Source organism: Lutra lutra, chromosome 8 (genome assembly GCF_902655055.1).
Source record: "Lutra lutra chromosome 8, mLutLut1.2, whole genome shotgun sequence".
In the NCBI taxonomy this organism is placed as follows: domain Eukaryota; kingdom Metazoa; phylum Chordata; class Mammalia; order Carnivora; family Mustelidae; genus Lutra; species Lutra lutra.
In genome coordinates, this window is record NC_062285.1 from 35,406,591 (window position 1) to 35,428,905 (window position 22,315).

The following is a 22,315-nucleotide window of genomic DNA, read 5'->3' on the forward strand; positions in this document are numbered from 1 at the left end:
ACTGACTGCTAAAACACAGAAGCCAAGGAGCACCTGGGTGGCTCAGTCAGTTAAATGTCCAACTCTTAATTTCAGCTCAGGTCATAATCTCAGGGTTGTGAATTCCAGCCCCATGACAGGCTCCAATCTCAGAAAGGAATATGCTTAAGACTCTCTCTGCCTCCCTCTGCCCCAATACCCACTTTCGTGTGCCCATGTTCTCTCCCTCTCAAATAAATTGAATCTTTAAAAAAAATACACAGGAGCACCTGGGCTCAGTTGGTTGGGTATCTACCTTCAGTTCATGATCCCAGGGTCCTGGGGTTGAGCCCTATGACAGGCTCCCTGCTCAGTGGGGAGTCTGCTTCTCCCTTTCCTCTGCCCCTCCCCCCGACTTGTGTTCGCTCTCATGCACACTCTCTATCAAATAAATAAATTTCTAAAAATTACACAAGCCAATTTAGTATGTTAACATACCAGTTTCATGCAAGAATGATAAATGGAGGGCACCTGGGTAGCTCAGTGGGTTAAGCCTCTGCCTTTGGCTCAGGTCATGATCTCAAGGTCTCTCTCTCTGTAAAATAACTAAAATCTTAAAAAAAAAAAAAAGAATGATAAATGGAAAGCAACTTCTAGCTCTATCATCCCACTCTTAGTATTTTGGGGTTTTTTTTTGTTTTTTTTTTTTAGTATTTTGTTTTTAAGATTTCATTTTTACCTTTATAAATATGACACTTTTTTAAAGATTTTTATTTATTTATTAGACAGACAGAGATCACAAGTAGGCAGAGAGGCAGGCAGAGAGAGAGGGGGAAGCAGGCTCCCTGCTGTGCAGAGAGCCCAACACAGGGCTCCATCCCAGGACCCTGAGATCATGACCTGAGTCGAAGGCAAAAGCTTAACCCAATGAACCACCCAGGCACCCCTATAAATATGACACTTTTTTTTTTCCCAAAGATTTTATTTATTTATTTGACAGACAGAGACCACAGGTAGGCAGAGAGGCAGGCAGAGAGAGGAGGAAGCAGGCTCCCTGCCGCGAGCAGAGAGCCCGATGTGGGACTCGATCCCAGGACTCCGGGATCATGACCTGAACCGAAGGCAGAGGCTTTAACCCACTGAGCCACCCAGGTGCCCCAAATATGACACTTCTTAAGCTAGATTCTAATCAGTTTATTCCACCTGATGGGATGAGTCGATTACTCTCATTATTTTTTTTAAAGATTTTATTTATTTGACAGACAGAGATCACAAGTAGGCAGAGAGAGAGGGTGAAGCAGGCTCCCTGCTGAACAAAGAGCCTGAAGCGGGGCTCAATCCCAGAACCCTGGGATCATGACCTGAGCTGAAGGCAGAGGCTTTAACCCACTGAGCCACCCAGGCACCCCTCCTTATTTTTTTTAAAAGCTTTTTATTTAAGGGGCACCTCAGTGGCTCAGTTGGTTAAACACCTGCCTTCAGCTCAGGTCTTGATCTCAGGGTCCTAGAATCCAACCCTGCACTGGGCTCCCTGCACAGCGCGAGTCTGGCTTCTCCATCTCCCTCTCCCTCTGCCTGCCCACCCCTCCCAGTTCATGTGCACATACACTCTTTCTCTTTCTCTCAAATAAATAAATAAATATTTTTAAAAATAGTTTTTTAATTCCAGTATAGTTAACATACAGTGTTATATTAGTTCCACATGTACAATATAGTGATTCAACAATTCTGTATCTTTCATTCCCTTTTTTATTTATTTATTTATTTTTTAAAAGATTTTGTTTATTTGACAGACAGAAATCACAAGTAGGTAGAAAGGCAGGCAGAGAGAGGGGAGGGGAAGCAGGCTTCTCACTGAGCAGAGAGCCCGATGCGGGGCTCGATTCCCAGGACCCTGGGATCATGACCTGAGCTGAAGGCAGAGGCTTTAATTTAATCCACTGAGCCACCCAGGTGCCCCTCATTCCCTTTTTTATTTTTTATTTTCATTCCCTTTTTTAAATGAAACTTTGCATTCAACATTCCTGCGCATGGATATTTTATTTTTATTTTTTAAAGATTTTATTTCTTTATTTGAGAGACAGAGAAAGAGAGAACACAAGTGGTGGGGAGGGGCAGAGGGAAAAAGAGAAAAGCAGACTGTCAAGCAGGAAGCCTGATACAGGGCTTGATCCCAGGGCTCAGAGACCATGACCCAAGCTGAAGACAGACGCTTAATCGACTGAGCCATCAGGCGCCCCATGGATAAAGTTTAAAACTATGAAGGTGATGCGAGTATAAAATGTTGCACATGAAAGAAGCAATCACAGCTTCTCTCTTCTCAGCTCAAACTACCAACTTCTCATCTGCTTCCTTACTCCATGTTATACTGCCATGCTCTAACTGGGGGAAGAACAGGCAGAATCATTGTTGTTCCAAGGTACAAATGGGACACAGGGCACAGAATCCCAGTAAAGCAAGCAGCTAGCACCCACCCACCACAAAATTACATGTATATTACTCTTACAACTATCTATAGCATACATACATGCAAAAATGGAAACTTACTTACAATTTCCCCTTTAATGTTATTAATTTTAAAAACACCAATACAAATCAAATGACATTAAATGGAAAGTACCTGCACATGATTGTTTGGCCTATTACTTAACACCAGGAAAAGGCTGTCAGGTATGGTTTGGAAACATTTATAAACCTATTGCCCAGGAAAGAAAAAGATACCTTCTCTTTTCGCCCTTATAATCCTATACCAATGAAGCTGTGTAATGTTGAGAATGCTCTACTGTAAAATATCAAACCAAAGAGTAAACTACACCAAACGGAGTCCATTAATTACCTAGGAAAATAAGAATAAACAGACCTTCAGAAATTTCTTTGTCCAGGGATTCTAGCTCTTCTTCGATTTCGGTTTTAACTTTTAATAAAACTTCCTGATCCAGAGGTTGTGAAGCTATGAGAGAGAGAGAAGCCATTAGAATATAGGTAGTATTTTAACTATTTAAGTCAGAAAATACAAATCAAAACTCATTATCAAGGCTACTCGGCTCAGAGATACTTAAAGATGAGAAATTGAAGCTTGGGTAGGTTAGACCACCACAACGGAGGAGCTGTGAATTGAACTCAGATTCTGAATATAAAACCTGAAATTTTTATAAAATATAAAATCTGAATATCAAATCATTAATCCAGGGGTGCCTGGGTGGCTCAGTTGGTTGGCTGTCTGCCTTCAGCTCAGGTTGTGGTCCCAGGGTCCTGGTATTGAGCCTGGAGCTGGGCTCCCTGCTCAGCAGGGTCTGCTTCTCCCTCTCCCTCTGCCCCTCCCCTCCACTCATGCATGTTCTCTCTCTCTCAAATAAATAAACGAAATGTTTTTTAAAAAAAAAATCATTAATCCAGGTTGTGTCCTCCTCATCTTCTAATTGGGAAGCTAGGAAGGAAATATCTCAGAAACATTTTTGACATAATAATAGAAAAAGAAACCTGAAAAGTTGTTTCAATAAGTGATAAATGTCTTCAAAAATTGATATTCATGGTCCCTTATCTTCACATCTGCATGCAAACTGCAGCTCAAGGCCTATTATCCTTGAAAGATTTATATCTTCCAACTTAAGAGAACTATGAGTATACCAAAAATACTGACCACAAGTGATTATTATGCAGTAAAAGGAAAGGAAGGTCTTGGTCTGTGGCACAGAATGGAGAACAACTGGGAAGAGCAGCTCCAAAGGAGAAGATGAGACAAGATACTTTAAAATCTACTAATTTCCCCTGCCTCAACATTTCATCTAAAATACTGACTCCAAATATGACACCCTACACGTCTCACATTCAGAATCTATTTACAGACACATTTCCAGTGCTTTTTCAATGGTTTATATCACTGTTTTCTACCACTGATAAGTTTTAGAAAGAGATGGATTTATTATTTGCGTATTTCCATTTTCTGCAAGCAAATAAATGCAGAATTAAAAGATGAGCTTATTAATTTAGACCAAGTAACTTGATTTTTTTAAGACTTTATTTTTTTTTAATTTTATTAATTTTATTTTTTATAAACATATAATATATTTTTATCCCCAGGGGTACAGGTCTGTGAATCACCAGGGTTACACACTTCACAGCACTCACCATAGCACATACCCTCCCCAGTGTCCATAATCCCACCCCCCTCCCAACCCCCCTCCCCCCATCAACCCTCAGTTTGTTTTGTGAGATTAAGAGTCACTTATGGTTTGCCTCCTTCCCAATTCCATCTTGTTTCATATACTCTTCTCCTACCCCCTTAACCCCCCATGTTGCATCTCCTCTCCCTCATATCAGGAAGATCATATGATAGTTGTCTTTCTCCGATTGACTTATTTTGCTAAGCATGATACCCTCTAGTTCCATCCACGTCGTCGCAAATGGCAAGATTTCATTTCTTTTGATGGCTGCATAGTATTCCATTGTGTATATATACCACATCTTCTTTATCCATTCGTCTGTTGATGGACATCTAGGTTCTTTCCATAGTTTGGCTATTGTAGACATTGCTGCTATAAACATTCGGGTGCACGTGCCCCTTCGGATCACTACGTTTGTATCTTTAGGGTAAATACCCAGCAGTGCAATTGCTGGGTCATAGGGTAGTTCTATTTTCAACATTTTGAGGAACCTCCATGCTGTTTTCCAGAGTGGTTGCACCAGCTTGCATTCCCACCCACAGTGTAGGAGGGTTCCCCTTTCTCCGCATCCTCGCCAGCATCTGTCATTTCCTGACTTGTTCATTTTAGCCATTCTGACTGGTGTGAGGTGATATCTCATTGTGGTTTTGATTTGTATTTCCCTGATGCCGAGTGATGTGGAGCACTTTTTCATGTGTCTGTTGGCCATCTGGATGTCTTCTTTGCAGAAATGTCTGTTCATGTCCTCTGCCCATTTCTTGATTGGATTATTTGTTCTTTGGGTGTTGAGTTTGCTAAGTTCTTTATAGATTTTGGACACTAGCCCTTTATCTGATATGTCATTTGCAAATATCTTCTCCCATTCTGTCAGTTGTCTTTTGGTTTTGTTAACTGTTTCCTTTGCTGTGCAAAAGCTTTTGATCTTGATAAAATCCCAATAGTTCATTTTTGCCCTTGCTTCCTTTGCTTTGAACGATGTTCCTAGGAAGATGTTGCTTAAGACTTTATTTTTAGGGACGCCTGGGTGGCTCAGTTGGTTAAGCAGCTGCCATCGGCTCAGGTCATGATCCCAGCGTCCTGGGATCGAGTCCCACATCGGGTTCCTTGCTCGGCGGGGAGCCTGCTTCTCCCTCTGCCTCTGCCTGCCATTCTGTCTGCCTGTGCTTGCTCTCTCTCCCTCTCTCTCTGATAAATAAATTAAAAAAAAATCTTTAAGAAAAAAAAAAGGGGGGGCGCCTGGGTGGCTCAGTGGGTTAAGCCGCTGCCTTCGGCTCAGGTCATGATCTCAGAGTCCTGGGATCGAGCCCCGCGTCGGGCTCTCTGCTCAGCAGGGAGCCTGCTTCCTCCTCTCTCTCTGCCTGCCTCTCTGCCTGCTTGTGATCTCTCTGTCAAATAAATAAATAAAATCTTAAAAAAAAAAAAAAAAAAGACTTTATTTTTAAATAATCTCTACACCTGACATGGGGCTCAAATTCACAACCCCAAGATTGAGTCCCATGTTCTACCAACTGAGCCAGCCAGCACCCCTAGATGAAGAAAGTTGATTATTATAGCATCTCTATGTCTTTAAAAATACCTCTGAAAAACAAAAGGCTGAATATTTCAACATTTCACAGATTTTTTAAGATTTATTTATTTTACAGACAAAGATCACAAGTAGGCAGAAAGGCAGCAGAGAGAGAGAGGAAAGCAAGCTCCCTGCTGAGCAGAGGGCCCGACGTGGGGCTCGATCCCAGGACCCTGGAATCATGACCTGAGCCGAAGGCAGAGGCTTTAACCCACTGAGCCACCCGGGTGCCCCACATAAATTTTCCATCTTATCTAAGTGTGTAGTTCAGCTGTATTACTTACATTCATAATATGCTACATCACCACCATCCATCCCTAGAATTTTCTCCACCTTTTTAAAGGATTTATTCTTTTTTTTTTTTTTAAAGATTTTATTTATTTATTTGACAGAGAGAGAGATCACAAGTAGACGGAGAGGCAGGCAGAGAGAGAGAGAGGGAACCAGGCTTCCTGCTGAGCAGAGAGCCCGATGCGGGACTCGATCCCAGGACCCCGAGATCATGACCTGAGCCGAAGGCAGCAGCTTAACCCACTGAGCCACCCAGGCGCCCCTTAAGGATTTATTCTTTATAATTATTTGAGAGAGAGAGAGAGAGAACAAGCTCAGGGGAGGAGCAGAGGGAGAGGAGTAGAATACTCAGGCAGATTCCCCACTAAACACTGAGCCTGACACAGGGCTCAATCCCAGGACCCTATCTAAACTAAGATCATGAGCTAAGCTGAAACCAAGAGTTGGACACTTAATCAACTGAGCCACCCAGGGACCCCAAGAACTTTCTACATCTTGAAAAATGAAACTCTACACCCATTAAACAATAACTCCCCATTTCTTCCTTCCCCCTGCCCCAGCCCAGCTTCTGGCAACCACCATTCTACTTTCTGTTTCTCCAATTTGACTACTTTTAAGTACTTTATATGTGGAATCATACAGTATTTGTCTTTGGAGACTGGCTTATTTTGCTTACAGACAGACTTCTAATAAATCTCAAGTACTGTAATTGTAACAGGGTTTCCTTTTATTTTATTTCTTTTAAGATTTTATTTATTTATTTGAGAGAAAGAGAGACACAGCACAAGTGAGGGGAGGAACAGAGGGAGAAGGACAAGCAGACTAAGCTGAGTGCACAGCCCGACACAGGGCTCGATCCCACGACCCTGAGATCATGACCTGATGATCCAAAATCAAGAGTAAGGGCGTCTGGGTGGGTCAGTCATTAAGTGTCTGCCTTCGGCTCAGGTCATGATCCTGGGGTCCTGGGATCAAGCCCCACACCAGGCTCCTTGCCTCGTGGGAAACCTGCTTCTCCCTCTCCCACTCCCCCTTCTTGTGTTCCCTCTCTCGCTGTGTCTCTCTGTCAAATAAATAAATAAAATCTTTGAAAAAAAAAAATCAGGAATCATGCACTCAAAGAACTGTACCACCAAGGCGCCTCTAATACGGTTTCCTTTCAGAGATAATTAAAAAAAAAAAAAGAAAAAAGAAAAATACACACACACACACACACACACATTCTGACAGCTCTGAAACAGCACTGATTAATGTAACTATACTAGGTAAATTGACCCCCAAAATATATTGTGACATTATTAAAACAAGGCAAACACAGACTGGGAAATTAATTTCAGGTCAATCTTATTTCTTTCAATGAAATTATCTCTCTCCCTTCCGGCTTCCTGGAAGGAAGATTTATAAAGTGGAAGATAAGCTTTGGATTCAAGCATTCCAGCTCATCACTACATGTGACCTTAGGAAAATAATCTTCTTGAGCCTTTCCTCTTATGTAAATGGGAAAATAAAACCTACCTCAAAAGAATGTTGTAAAGGCTAATAAGATAAGCCCCGTTACATCGAAAATGCTCAATAGACAGTAGCTCTCACTCACCAGTCCTTTTGGTTCCCTAAAATGTTGTTACTATTTGACAGTGATCTTTCCCCAAATCTTGTCTCTGTAAACACAATCAGTTCATCATAGATTTCTAATCAATGATGCTTACACAGAATCTGTTTTCAGTACTATAAGAGTTTGAGTCAGCAGAACCAATCTTCTGATAGCCTACATAATGCCAAGTAATGTGAAACACAGGGTTATTATCTTATATTGTATATGGCTTAATATCAATTGATCTAAAAGTTATCTTTTTTCCCCTGAACACATATCCAACAAAGTTAATTTACATTAAAAAATTCAGAAGGAAGGTGAGATGCCTGGGTGGCTCAGATTGTTAAGCATCTGCCTTCCGCTGAGGTCATGATCCCAGGGTCCTGGGATCAAGTCCCACATCAGCCTCCCTGCTTAGCGGAGGGTCTGCTTCTCCCTCTCCCTCTGTCTCTCCCCCGCTTGTGCTCTCTCTCTCTCTCAAATGAATAAATACAATCTTAAAAAAAAAAATTCAGAAGGAAGGTTAAGTTTTTAAAATGTGAGGGCACATTTCACAATAAATTCATCTGGGAAGTTTTACTAAGAAGTTACCCTCCTGAATATAAGAAATTCCACGGTTTTCTGTTTTCCGGGTGTGACTGGTCTCTTGCCTTCAAACTTTTCCCAAGCTAAAATAATCTCTTACATTCAACAACGTAAGAATTTTGATCAGTCATTGAATTACAGTGAATGAGAGTGTTTTTAAGAGAAATCTTTCTTTTGGGGGTGCCTGGGTGGCTCAGTGGGTTAAAGCCTCTGCCTTTGGCTCAGGTCATGGTCCCAGAGTTCCGGGATCAAGCCCCGCATCAGACTCTCTGCTCGGAGGGGAGCCTGCTTCCTCCTCTTTCTCTGCTTGCCTCTCGCCTACTTGTGATCTCTGTTTGTCAAATAAATAAATGAAATTTTTAAAAACTAAATAAATAAATAAAACAATCAACAATCTGAGGCCCCTTAAATTTGACTTGTAGTCAGTGAAAAGATAAAAAAAAAAAAAAAGAGAGAGAGAGAGAGAGAGAGAAAGAAAGAAATCCTTCTTTTACCTGCTTGTGATCCTTCAATCATACTTCCAAGACAGAAGTAGGATAACAACCATGCTGAGGAAGTTTTGGTTAGCCCTTTAAGTTCCGTAAAAACATTTCAAACTTAACATCTGCTAGTTTGTTCTTCACTTGCCCTTAACTGGAAATGTAGAGCACCTAAACGTTTTGGACTCTTGCTAGAGAATACAACCTGTTGAATCTTTTCTTCTGATAGAGATTTATTTATTATCTATTTATTATTTATTATATATTAAATCTCTATTTTTTTTAAAAGATTTTATTTATTTATTTATTTTTTAAAGGTTTTATTTATTCACTTGACAGAGAGAAATCACAAGTAGGCAGAGAGGCAGGCAGAGAGAGAGGAGGAAGCAGGCTCCCCGCTGAGCAGAGAGCCCGACGCAGGGCTCGAACCCAGGACCTGGGATCATGACCCGAGCCGAAGGCAGCGGCTTAACCCACTGAGCCACCCAGGCGCCCCTTAAATCTCTATTTATTAATAGAGACTTATTTATTTATTTGGGGAGGAAGGAGCAGAGGTAGAGAGAGAATCTCAAGCAGACTCCCCACTGAGCGCAGAGCACCACCCAGGGCTCAATCTCACAACCTGAGCCAAAATGAAGTCAGCCCTTCAACCACTCAGCCACCCAGGTGCCCCAAATCTGTTTTTTAGTTGACATGAGAGGTAATCCCTCCATTCCTCTACATTCTAGATTTTATCCTCATAGTAAGCTGGATCATCAGAGAAGTGCATACATATAATCTAGGACCCCATATAGTGTTAATTAGTTGTTTTAACTCGGCTGCACTTTGGTGCCATTTCCTTAGCTTTTAGCCAGAATCACATTAAGAGACAGTGTTTTGAAAGCTAATACCATGTTTGATATTCACAACATCTTCTTCTACATTTCTCTGTGCCCTACATAATAAAGCTCCAAGTGAAAGAAATATCTTTTAAAGAATAATGTTCCACTTAAAAGAAACTAGTATAGCTTCTACTTATGGGGGAAAAAAAATCTGGAACTAAGTATATCTTCACTTGTTTTTGGCTTTTGCCTCAGAACCAAATAAACTGCTCAAAGCCAGTATTACCATATGGGACCTTAGGGACTAAGGATCTACTATTCCCACTGGAAATGTATAGTTTTCCTACTTTGATTTTATTTACTAGAATATTTTTATTTAATCAGTTCATTTAGATTTTTCCATTATGTGTTATTATAAGCCACATTAAGTTATATGTGGTAAGGAATTTTTAAAAAATTCATTCGTATTCTTGCTCTGTATGGACTCACTGCCAACTTCTTCACTAATAAAAAGGACATATTACCAAAATAAAGAAATAAATAAATAAAAATTTAAAAAAAAAAAGGACATATTACAACTACATTTTTACCTAACCTGGACTGCCCTTCCTTTTCCTGATTATTCAAATTCTGTCCATCACTTCAAGGACCAATTTAAGTCTCTCTACTACTCCACAGTATCTTCTTCACTACTACTGTATCACTGCTCTTTGAACATTCATATCATTCCTTCTGTGCCACTGAGTTTAACACTGAAGTATATCCTGTCTTATATTGTTCAATGATTTTATAATTTATTATCATTCTGACCATACTATTAACTATTGGAGCTACTCCCTTTGTCCTAGACTTGTGTCAAGCATGGACTAAACAAGTACTCAAATACTTGTTAGTGATAGCTCTCGCTGTCACTATGATGAAGACTCAAATGACTACAATGTATAGATATACATGTATAGATGACAACATTGCTGGTGAGAGAGGACACTTAAGGGGGGGAAAACAATAAAATTAAAGTTACTCATACATCACGGAATTTTAAGAAGTTATCAGTCTATTTTGAGGCTCGGTCAAATGACAAAAAGTGAGAAGTCATTTTACATAAGACAGTAAGAGTACAAACCAAAAACATACAGAATAGTAACTAGACTATTTATTGTGATAGAATTGTGATAGAGAATATTATAATAGAGGAATGGAAAGAATAAGACTTCAACTATTATCTCTATGCTTATGGGAGTTTTAGTCAGTGCCTGAATCACTCAATTTTAGATTTGGGAGGATCTGTAAAATAAAGGCCATCTAGTCCATCCTCCTTGTTACATGAAGAATATGGGACTTACAGAAGTTGAAATGATTCAGCCAGGCTCAAATAAATTATAGAAAAATAAGATTAGAAAGTAGATCTTCTGGGGGCTCCTGGCTGGCTCGGTCCATAGAGCATGTGACTCTTGATCTTGAGGTTGTATGCTGGATAAAGAGATTACTTAAAAATCTCTAAGAAAGTAGATGTTTTGAAAAATAAAATTATTACTGAATTCTAAAACACAGTAGTTTTTTATAAACAGTGAAAAATAAGGAATACACACATGTCTTACCTGCCATCTGTCTCTTTTTGGAAAATCTACATACCTAAAACATATACACACCCACACACCCAACACCACGACAGAAACACCACACCACCACAAATACTACCACCATGCCCCAAAGTAAATGACAATAATGTCTTGGTTACCATATGCCTCACCCACTAGATTAAAGAAAAGCAGCTGATTAAAGGAGAGTCTATTCTCATGAGACTAATGTGATGCTGATTACACAGGACAAGTTGTCATACTTGATAATAAGCCATGTGGAAAACCTAAACCAGAAAAAGTCTACTGCTGTCAGGACACAAAAGGCTATTTATTTAGCTAACCATTGACATAGACAGATTCAGTGATTTTCATTTAATCAACCCCCCCGAACCCAGACTTTCAAAAGCAAAGAGCTACACAGTAGACCAATGCAGCATAAATCCTCCACTATAAACCCAGAGAAAAATGATTCAAAGATAAACAGACTTTAGCACACCAAATCCCACCCACTTCAGTGTCAAACCAAGAGTCAAGTGAGTCAGCAATCATCATATTCCAGCCTGAAATACACTCAGGGCTTTCAAAATGAGTATCAGGATCAACAAGTTTAGAACAGTTGTCTGCGGGGCACCTGGGTGGGTCAGTGGGTTAAAGCCTCTGCCTTCGGCTCAGGTCGTGATCCCAGGGTCCTGGGATTGAGCCCCGCATCGGGCTCTCTGCTCAGCAGGGAGCCTGCTTCCCCCTCTCTCTCTCTCTCTGCCTGCCTCTCTGCCTACTTGTAATCTGTCAAATAAATAAAATCTTAAAAAAAAAAAAAAAAAAAAAAGAACAGCTGTCTGGGCAGAGCAAATACTTTCTAAATCTATGGGTCTCCAAACTGAACACACATTAAAATTACTGAGCAAATATATTACAAATACAGATTCCCAAACCCCATCATGGAACATCTGGTTTAACAGGTCTAGGGTAGGGCTCCATGATTTTTTTTTTTTAAAGATTTTTATTTATTTGACAGATAGAGATCACAAGTAGGCAGAGGCAGGCAGAGAGAGAGAGAGAGAGAGAGAGGAGGAAACAGGCTCCCTGGTGAGCAAAGAGCCCGATGTGGGGCTCGATCCCAGGACCCCAGGATCATGACCTGAGCCGTAGACAGAGGCTTTAACCCACTGAGCCACCCAGGCCCCCTCCATGATTTTTTTTAAAAGATTAAAAAAATCAAGTCTTTTTTTCTTTTTAACTAATCTCTATACCCAACCATGGAGCAGGAACTTACAACCCAAAGATGGAATCGCATGCTCTACCAACTGAACCAGCCAGGTGCACCCATGATCTTTTTTTTTTCAAGATTTTATTTATTGGGGATGCCTGGGTGACTTAGTCCGTTAAGTGGCTGCCTTCGGCTCAGGTCATGATCCCAGCATCCTGGGACTGAGTCCCATATCGGGCTCCTTGCTCTGTGGGGAGCCTGCTTCTCCCTCTGCCTCTGCCTGCCACTCTGCCTGCCTGTACTCTCTCTATCTCTCTGACAAATAAATAAATAAAATCTTAAAAAAAAAAAAAACTTTATAAAGATTTTATTTATTTGAGAGAGAGAGAGTGACAGCAATTGAGAGAGAAAGCACGAGCATGGGGAGGGGCAGAGGGAGAGAGAGAAGCACACTCCCCGTCAAGCAGGGAGCCCGATGTGGAGGAGGATCCCAGGACCCCATGATCATGGGGGAAGGCATGAGGGGAAGGCAGACGCCCAGTTGACGGAGCCATCCAAGTGGCCTCCCATGATCTTTTTAAAATAAGCATTCAGGCAGTTAGTCTTGACAAACACTGCTCTAGAAAACCCAGATAAGGGGCACATGAGTGGCTCTGTCAGTTAAGCATCTGCCTTCAGCTCAGGTAATGATCTCAGGATCCTGGAATCCAGACCAGCAACGGGTTCCGGCTTGGTGGGGAGTCCGCTTCTCCTTCTGACCAACCCCACATTCATGCTCTCTCTCTCTCGCTCTCTCTCTCTCAAATACATAAATAAAATCTTTAAAAAAAAGAAAACCCAAATAGTCATAATCAAATTAAAAACATCTACTGAACATACAGATAACATTGTTCAATCATTTACTCAATAGCAAAAACAAAAAACCCAAATGATACCATAGTAGACAGACTTTTAAAAGTACAAAATAGTCTTTTGCCTCATTGCATCTGAGAGAGCAAGATGGGTCACTAGCAGCTCTACTGGCGCCATCCCAGGAAATTTGGCCAGCATTCTCATTCTTGCTGCATCTGTCCAAACCTGCACGGTCTGATCCAGAAATCTGGCCTTAATATGTGCCCCAGTGTTTCCAGCAGTAGGGGAAGGATAAAGGCTTTATTAAGCTGGATTAAGTGAATTTCCTTGAATGGGTTATCCAAGAGACCTACCTTAACTGCAGAAATCCAACATACATATCTTCATGCTAACTCACTGCACATAAAAATACGAATTACAAAAAATGCACAAAAAATTACGAATGTTTAAAAAATAAAAGTACAAAATAGCCAATTATGATGGTAGTTTTCAGACTCAGTGCTCCTACACCCCAAGGTATCCTGTACATGGGGAGACAGATTTGAGAGATGACAGATTTGAAGGAAAAGAATGCAGGGAAATTTCATCATGCACCCACTCAAAGTCTGGTTTCAAGATCAAATATCTGTTCCTAATAGAAAAGCTGAGAAAAGAATGAAACAGTACACATCTCCAGAAATAATGAGCTCTGAATCAAAATCTGGGATGGGGTTATAAGAATCTGTCTTAAAAAGTTGATTTGAGGGGCACCTGAGTGGCTCAGTGGGTTAAGCCTCTGCCTTTGGCTCAGGTCATGATCTCGGGGTCCTGGGATCAAGCCCCGCATCCCGCTCTCTGCTCAGCGGGAAGCCCGCTTCCCCCTCTCTCTCTGCCTGCCTCTCAGCCTACTTGTGATCTCTCTGTCAAACAAATAAATAAATTCTTTAAAAAAAATGGGGCGCCTGGGTGGCTCAGTGGGTTAAGCCACTGCCTTCGGCTCGGGTCATGATCTCGGGGTCCTGGGATCGAGCCCCGCATTGGGCTCTCTGCTCAGCAGGGAGCCTGCTTCCTCCTCTCTCTCTGCCTGCCTCTCTGCCTGCTTGTGATCTCTCTCTGTCAAATAAATAAATAAAATCTTTAAAAAAAAAAAAAGTTGATTTGAGATGTTAATACCCTCCAAATTGATCTAGAGATTCAATGTAATCCCTATCAAAATTCCAACTGCAGGGTGCCTGGCTGGCTCAGGCCACAGAGCATAAGACTCTTGACTCTGAGTTCGAACCCCACTTTGAGTGGAAAGATTACTTAAAAATAATTTTATTTATTTATTTATTTATTTATTTTTTAAAAAGATTATTTATTTATTTATTTATTTGACAGAGAGAGAGAGAGAGAGAGACAGTGGGATCATGACCTGAGTGGAAGGCAGACGCTTAATGACTAACCCATCTAGGCACCCCTTAAAAATTATAATCTTAAAAAAAAAAATTCCAACTGCCTTTTTTTCAGAAATGGATGAAACAATCCTAAAATTCATACAGAATTGCAAGAGACTCAAAATAGTCAAAGCAATTTTAAAAAAGAAGAACAAAGTAGAAGGACTCAAACTTTATAATTTCAAGACTTACTACAAAACTAGAATAACATAATTATGGAATAAAGACAGACTAATAAACCAATGGAATCTAACTGAGAGGCCGGATATAAATCCATACATTTAAGGTCAACTGATTTTTTTTTAAAAGATTTTATTTATTTGAGAGAGAGAGAAAGAGCATGAGACAGGGAGAGTCAGAGGGAGAAGCAGACTCCCTGCTGAGCAGGGAGTCCAATGTGGAACTTGATCCTGGGACTCCAAAGGCAGTTGTCTAACAAAATGAGCCACCCAGGTGCCCCTAAGGTAAGTGATTTTTGAGAAGGGGACCAAGACCCTTCAACAGGGGAATGAAGAAATTTTTCAACAAATGGTGCTGGGATAACTGCATATTCCCATGCAAAATAATGACTCTATATGCCTACTTCATAGCATATACAAAAATTAGTTCAAATGGATCAAAGAGGGGCGCCTGGGTGGCTCAGTGGGTTGAGGCCTCTGCCTTCAGCTCAGGTCATGATCTCAGGGTCCTGGGATAGAGCCCCGCATCAGGCTCTCTGCTCAGTGGGGAGCCTGCTTCCTCCTCTCTTTCTCTCTCTCTGCCTGCCTCTCTGACTACTTGTAATCTCTACCAAATAAATAAATAAAATCTTAAAAAAAAAAAACAAAAAACAAATGGATCAAAGACCTAAATTTTTTTTAAGATTTTTAAAAAATAATCTCTATACCCAACACAAGACTTGAACCCACAACCCAAGATCAAGAGTTGCACACTCACCAACCAAGCCAGCCAGGCACCCCAAACACAGATCTAAGTTTAAAAGTTAAAACTATAAAACTCTTAAAAAGGAAACATAGGTGAAAATCTGCATGACTCTGGGTAAAGTAATGGCTTCTTAGGTGAAAATGTGCATGACTTCTGGATTAAGTAAGTGATGGCTTCTTAGATATGACACCAAAAACATAAGAAATCAAAGAAAACACAGAAAAACTGGACTTCATAAAAATTAAAAATGTTTGTACATCAAAGTACACTATCAATACAAACAACAGAATGGAAGAGAGTATCTGAAATCATGTGTCTGATAAAGGTCTGGTATCTAAAATATACAAAGAATGCTTAAGGGCACCTGGGTGCCTCAGTCAGTGAAGCATCTGCCTTTGGCTCAGGTCACGATCCCAGAGTCCTGGGATGTAGCCCTGTGTCTGGCTCCGAGCAGAGAGCCTGATTCTCTCTCTCCCTCCTGCTCCCACCCACCTTGTACTCTCTCTCTCGATCTGTGTCAAATAAAATAAATAAAATCTTAAAAATATATAAAAATAAAGAATTCTTATAGCTCAACAACAGACAGAAAACCCAATCAAAAAAGGGCAAAGGCGGGGCGCCTGGGTGGCTCAGTGGGTTAAGCCGCTGCCTTCGGCTCAGGTCATGATCTCAGGGTCCTGGGATCGAGCCCCGCATCGGGCTCTCTGCTCAGCAGGAAGCCTGCTTCCTCCTCTCTCTCTGCCTGCCTCTCTGCCTGCTTGTGATCTCTCTCTCTCTGTCAAAATAAATAAATAAATAAAATCTTAAAAAAAAAAAAAGGGGCAAAGGATAAGAACAGACATTTCTCCAAAGATATACAAATGACCAATAAGCACATGAAAAGGAGTTCATTAGCCATTAGGGAAATGCAAATTAAAACCATAGTGAGATACCACCACACACCCAAGAGAGCAGCTATAATCAAACCACTATGGAAAACAGCTTGGTAGTTTGTTACAAAACTGAAGATACTCTTACCATATGATCTAGCAATCATGCTCCTCGGTAGTTATCCAAATGAGATGAAAACTTCTATCTACACAGAAACTGGCACATGAATGCTTAAAACAACCTTATTCATGTCTGCCGAACTTGGGAGCAATCATGATGTTCTTCAATAGGCACATGGAGAAACAAACTATGGTACATCCATAAAGTGGAATATTACTCAACAATGAAAGAAATGAGCTGTCACAGTGAGACACCACACTTCACATCCATCTGGATGGCTATTACGAAACAAAAACAACACCAAAAAACAGAGAACATATATTGGTGAGGATGCAGAGAAACTGGAACCCTTGTGTATTACTGACAGGAATATAAAATGATGCAGCTACTGTGGAAAAGAGTAAGGCAGTTGTTCAAAAACTTAAACGTAGAATTACCATGTGATCCAGCAAATCTACACCTGAGTATATACCCATAAGAACTGAAACCAGAGACTCAAACAGATGTAACACCAACGTTTACAGCAGCCGTTATTCACAATAGCCAAAAGGGAGAAATAACCCAAATGTCCATCAGCAGATGAATGGATAAGCAAAATGTGTGATATGCATACATTAGACTATTATTCAGCCTTAAAAAAGGAATGAGGGGCACCTGGCTCACTCACTCAGTAGAGCATGTGACTCTTAATCTCAGGGTCATGAGTTTAAGCCCCATGCTGGGCACAGAGATTACTTAAAAAAAAAAAAAAAAGGAATGAAATTCCATCCATCCTATAGAATGGATGAATCCTGGTATCTAAGTGAAATAAGTCAGACCCAAAAGAACAAATATTATTTGGCTCCACTCAAATGAGATGCCTAGGAGAGTTAAAATCAGAGAGACAGAAAGTAGAATAGTGGTTGCCTAGGGCTGAAGGGAAGAGAAAAACGTGGGGAGTGACTGCTTAATTGCTAAGTGAATAACAAACCAGTAAGTAGCACAGGTGCCGTGGGGTGGCTCAGTCATTAAGCATCTGCCTTCGGCTCAGGTCATGATCCCAGGGTCATGGGATCGAGCCCCACATGAAGGCTCCCTGCTCAACGGAAAGCCTGCTTCTCCCTCTTCCACTCCCCCTACTTGTGTTCCCTCTCTCACTGTCCCCCCCCCCTCTCTGTCAAATAAATACATAAATAAAATCTTTAAAAAACGAAAAGCTGAGTAACAAACCAGTAGCACAGGTACATGTATTTGATAGTCACATTCCTAAGAGATGAACTTACTTTCCTTTCTAACTTAAGAAAGAAATGTCTTATTAACAAATCCATATTAATTACTTCAGCAATAAGGTGCTCTGTGTTAGTAAGTGCAAAATTGTACATAACAGAAGTTATTATTTAACATCAAATATGCAAGTCAGCAAGATTTCTACTAGTCATAATATGTAATCCAGAACAGGGTTTACTATATTCAGCACAAACTAACACTGTCTGGAAGAGTTGGCTGGTTCTGGAAAAGTATAGAGCTAACTATCTATGGAAAAGTCTATAATCAGCACATGACTTGGGAAAAAATGAAAAACATTCAATGTGACAAAAATCTTGTGTCATGAATCGGGTCACCTCCCTTAACCTCTCCTTCTCATGCTTACTGCTTCATGAACTTGAAACAAAACCCTACCCACATTACACCAATGGATGCTACCACATATCCTATTTATAATAACATGGCATGAGAATGAGTTCTACATCACATTTTAGATAACAAATGGGATAGCAAAGCAGCAAAGACAGCAGTAAGAACCTAATTTTTCCCTCTAAGAAGTTAGTCTTTTTTTTTTTTTTAAGATTTTATTTATTTATTTCAGAGAGAGAGAAAGAGATCACAAATAGGCAGAGAGGCAGGCAGAGCGAGGGGGAAGCAGGCTCCCTGCTGAGCAGACAGCCCGATGTGGGACTCGATCCCAGGACCTTGGGATCATGACCTGAGCTGAAGGCAGAGGCTTTAACCCACTGAGCCACCCAGGTGCCCAGAAGTTAGTCTTTCTTTTTAAATGCCACAACCTAGAAGGGACACAAATCACACCACTCATATTTCATTGGCTAGGACCAGACACATGGCCCTGTCTAAATGCAATTTTCCCATGCTCCCAACAAGGAGGTAAGAATTAGGTACAGGTGAACATTAGTAATTGCTATCACAGGAGTCTACCATTCTAGAGTGCCTCAGTTTGAGGAATAAGCATGGCTTGTTTAAAATACTGGACAGTAGAGGGGTCTGGGTAGTTCAGTTGTTTTAAGTGTCCAACTCTTTTTTTTTTTTTTAAAGATTTTATTTATTTATTGGACAGAGAACACAAGTAGGCAGAGAAGCAGGCAGCGAGAGAGGAGGAAGCAGGCTCCCTTCTGAGCAGAGAGCCCGATGCAGGGCTCGATCCCAGGACCCTGGGATCATGACCTGAGCTGAAGGCAGAGGCTTTAACCTTCTGAGCCACCCAGGCGCCCCTTAAGTGTCCAACTCTTGATTTTGGCTCAGGTCATGATCTCAGGGTCATGAGATCGAGACCTCTGTCAGCTCTGTGCTGCTCTGGGCATGGAGCCGGCTTAAGATTCTCTCTTCCTGGTTAAGATCCCCTCTGCCCCTCCCTCTTCGCTCTCAAGCTCTCTCCAAAAATTAAAATAAAGATAAAAATTAAAATAAAATACAAAACAGTAAGAGATGTCAGGGTGCCTGGGTGGCTCAGAGCATAGTTGAGCTCTGCCTTCAGAGCATGGTTGAGTGTCTGCCTTCAGCTCAGGTCATGATCCTGGAGTCCTGGGATCAAGTCCCACATTGGGCTCCCTGCTCAGTGGGGAACCTGCTACTCCCTCTGCCGCTGCTCTCCCCACTGCTTGTGCTCTCTCACTCTCTGTCAAATAAATAAATAAAATCTTAAAAACAAAACAAAACAGTAAGAGACATCAGATGCTATAACTACTGGGACCAGAGCAAAGAAACCAATGAAAGTTTTATAAAGCAGCCTTAGGGGAATGGAAAAACTGCGGGTTTCCAATGTAAAAGGCAATGTTAGGATGCTCAATATGCTTGCAGCAGTCAAAATGCAGGATGGAGGAGACATAAAATGAAGGAGAAAAATTAGGAGACACTTGCAGTAATTTGAGGCAGGACCTGTAGGATAATGGGAGAATCCTCACAAAATTGGGACAGTTGGTAATAGCTGACAAAGAGGATAAGAGGGGCCCCTGCTGGCTTAGTCAGTAGAGCCTGTGACTCTTGATTTTGGGGTTGTGAGTTCAAGCCCCAGGTGGAGTGTAGAGATTATTAAAAGAAGAAAAAGAAAAAGAAAGAGGGCAGGAAGCAGAGAAAAGGGCTAAAGAATGACTTCTATGTTTCAAGCCTGGGTAGCAGGTGGTATTGTGAACAAATTATTATAAACATAGGGGCTGGCTTAGAAGGGAAAATAAATACCTGACTTCTAGACCTGGGTGTCTAATACTGCACTAATCACTAGTCACATCAGCTTTTTAAAGTTTAAATAGAAATAAAGTTAAAAATTCAGTTCCTTACTCACACTAGTCATACTTCAAGTATTCAACTATCTCCTGTGACTTGTGACTACTACAATATTGGACAGAAAAGATAGAGAACATGTTCATCACTGCACAAAGTTCTATTACATAGTATTTTTCTAAACCTCAGGCTATAACTAACCGAAGAAGATTTTGGCAAAGTAAATGAAACTGGAAACTGAAAAGGAAAAGTTGTAAGGAATTTGCAAGCTCACTGAAGGGACTGTCATGTGCCCATTCCAAAGAAGGCTGATGAACACCCTGAATGTTCTAAGCAGGAGACTACAGAGATTTACTTACTGACATGGACAGATGTTCAAATATGTTGTTAATTTTTATTTATTTAAGAGAGAAGGAGAGTAAGGGAAAGCACAGAGGGAAAGTGACAGGGAGAAGTAAAATCCCCACTGAACAGAGAACCTGACATGGGGCTGGATCCCAGGACCCCGAGATCATGACCTGAGCTGAAGACAGATGCTTAACCAACTGAGTCACCCAGGCACCCCTAAATATGTTGTTAATTTTTAAAATGTTACCAAATGGCATATGTACCACCTCATTTTTATAAACCATAAATTCAAATTTGTATGTTCCTATATAAATGGAAAAAAGGTTAACATTTCATCATTTTAATTACTGGATTATAGAATTTTTCTTCTTTTTTTACTTTTCTAAATACTTTCATATATATTAAAAACATTATAATAGGGGCGCCTGGGTGGCTCAGTGGGTTAAGCCGCTGCCTTCGGCTCAGGTCATGATCTCAGGGTCCTGGGATCGAGTCCCGCATCGGGCTCTCTGCTCAGCAGGGAGTCTGCTTCCCTCTCTCTCTCTCTCTCTCTCTGCCTGCCTCTCTGTCTACTTGTGATCTCTGTCAAATAAATAAATAAAATCTTAAAAAAAAAAAAAGCATTATAATAAAAAAAGAAATATGATTAAAGAATAGAAGTGGGGGCACCTGTGTGGCTCAGTGGGTTAAGCCTCTGCCTTCGGCTCAGTGGGTTAAGCCTCTGCCTTCAGCTCAGGTCATGATCTCAGGGTCCTGGGATCGAGCCCCGCATCGGGCTCTCTGCTCAGTGGGGGAGCCTGCTTCCCCCTCTCTCTCTGCCTGCCTCTCTGCCTACTTGTGATCTCTGTCTGTCAAATGAATAAATAAAATCTTTAAAAAAAAAAAAAAAAGAATAGAAGTGACAAGGACATAGACCTGGGCTTAATATAAACAATTACAGCATTTAGTTTTATGCATAAACAGATTGTGCTCCTTGATAGTAATGAGAAAAATGAAGTACCCTGTACTGATAGCAGGTGTCAGCAAACTATAACCCGTGGCCACATCTGGCCCACTGCATGTTTTTCTAATAGCCCATGAGCCAAGAATGATTTTTACATTTTTTTTTTTTTAAAGATTTTATTTATTTATTTGACAGAGAGAGATCACAAGTAGGCAGAGAGGCAGGCAGAGAGAGAGGAAGGGAAGCAGGCTTCCCGCTGAGCAGCGAGCCCGATGCGGGACTCGATCCCAGGACCCTGGGATCATGACCCGAGCTGAAGGCAGCGGCCCAACCCACTGAGCCACCCAGGCGCCCTGATTTTTACATTTTTAAATGACTGAAAAAAAATAAAAATATTACTATTTCGTGACATAAAAATAATAGGAAATTCAGTCTCCATAAATGAAATGTCACTGGAATATAGCCCCACTCACTTATGTCTACAACGGCAGAAACCCATGGTTCGACAGAGCCTGTGTGTGGTGCTTTCATAGCTTCACGCTGTTGCCTAGCCTACCGCATACTGCAGTGGCGCAAGTATAACCCCACGGCATTTCAACTGCCACCCATATCGCTATACCACAACCTTTATTTACCTGCATATACTCATCATGTCAAAACAAGAGAAAAGCGGACTTTGAATATCCTGCTTTTAAGGATTATTCTCTTACAAATTAGATGACAAAGTATTCTACTTATTATGCAATGACATTATAGCTATGCCAGAAGCACGCAGTATACACTGATACTACCAGACTCATCAGAGTACTTCCAACTCACGGGAAAGCAAGTCAGAAAAATTAGAAAATTTAAAATAGAACTTCTTATCATAGAATTTCTTCATAAAAACAAAAAATGAAAATGAGGCTGCAACTGAAGTTTCTACATGGCTCAGCTGTCAGTCAAGTAAGGAAAGCCATTTCCTGATGTCAAGTTAATTAAAATGTATTCACCTAAAGCCATTAAAGAGATGTGTCATAAAAAAAAGTTTCAGATTATTAGTCTTTTGGAGAGAATAGCTGCTCAACGAGTTGAGGACAATGGGAACAACATCAGTAGTCAACTGAATATAA

General features: G+C 40.8%; 1 protein-coding gene and 1 pseudogene across 10 annotated transcripts in view; one reads left to right on the forward strand and one right to left on the reverse strand.

Moving 5' to 3' along the window:
- Positions 1-22,315, reverse strand: part of BCL2L13 (BCL2 like 13) — an 85,931-nt gene that overhangs the window by 49,592 nt on the left and 14,024 nt on the right. For 9 of the 10 annotated variants that reach the window (XR_007129213.1, XM_047739558.1, XM_047739560.1 and 6 more), the window contains exon 3: positions 2,819-2,908. The exons of the other annotated variant lie outside the window; for it this stretch is intronic. Coding sequence is in view for 8 of the 9 variants with exons in the window: in XM_047739558.1 (XP_047595514.1) it covers positions 2,819-2,908 (90 nt within the window). In the remaining variant the exon portion in view is untranslated. The remainder of the gene's footprint in view (positions 1-2,818; positions 2,909-22,315) is intronic. 10 annotated transcript variants of the gene reach the window in all.
- On the forward strand, positions 13,242-13,411 carry LOC125106057 (40S ribosomal protein S29-like; annotated as a pseudogene).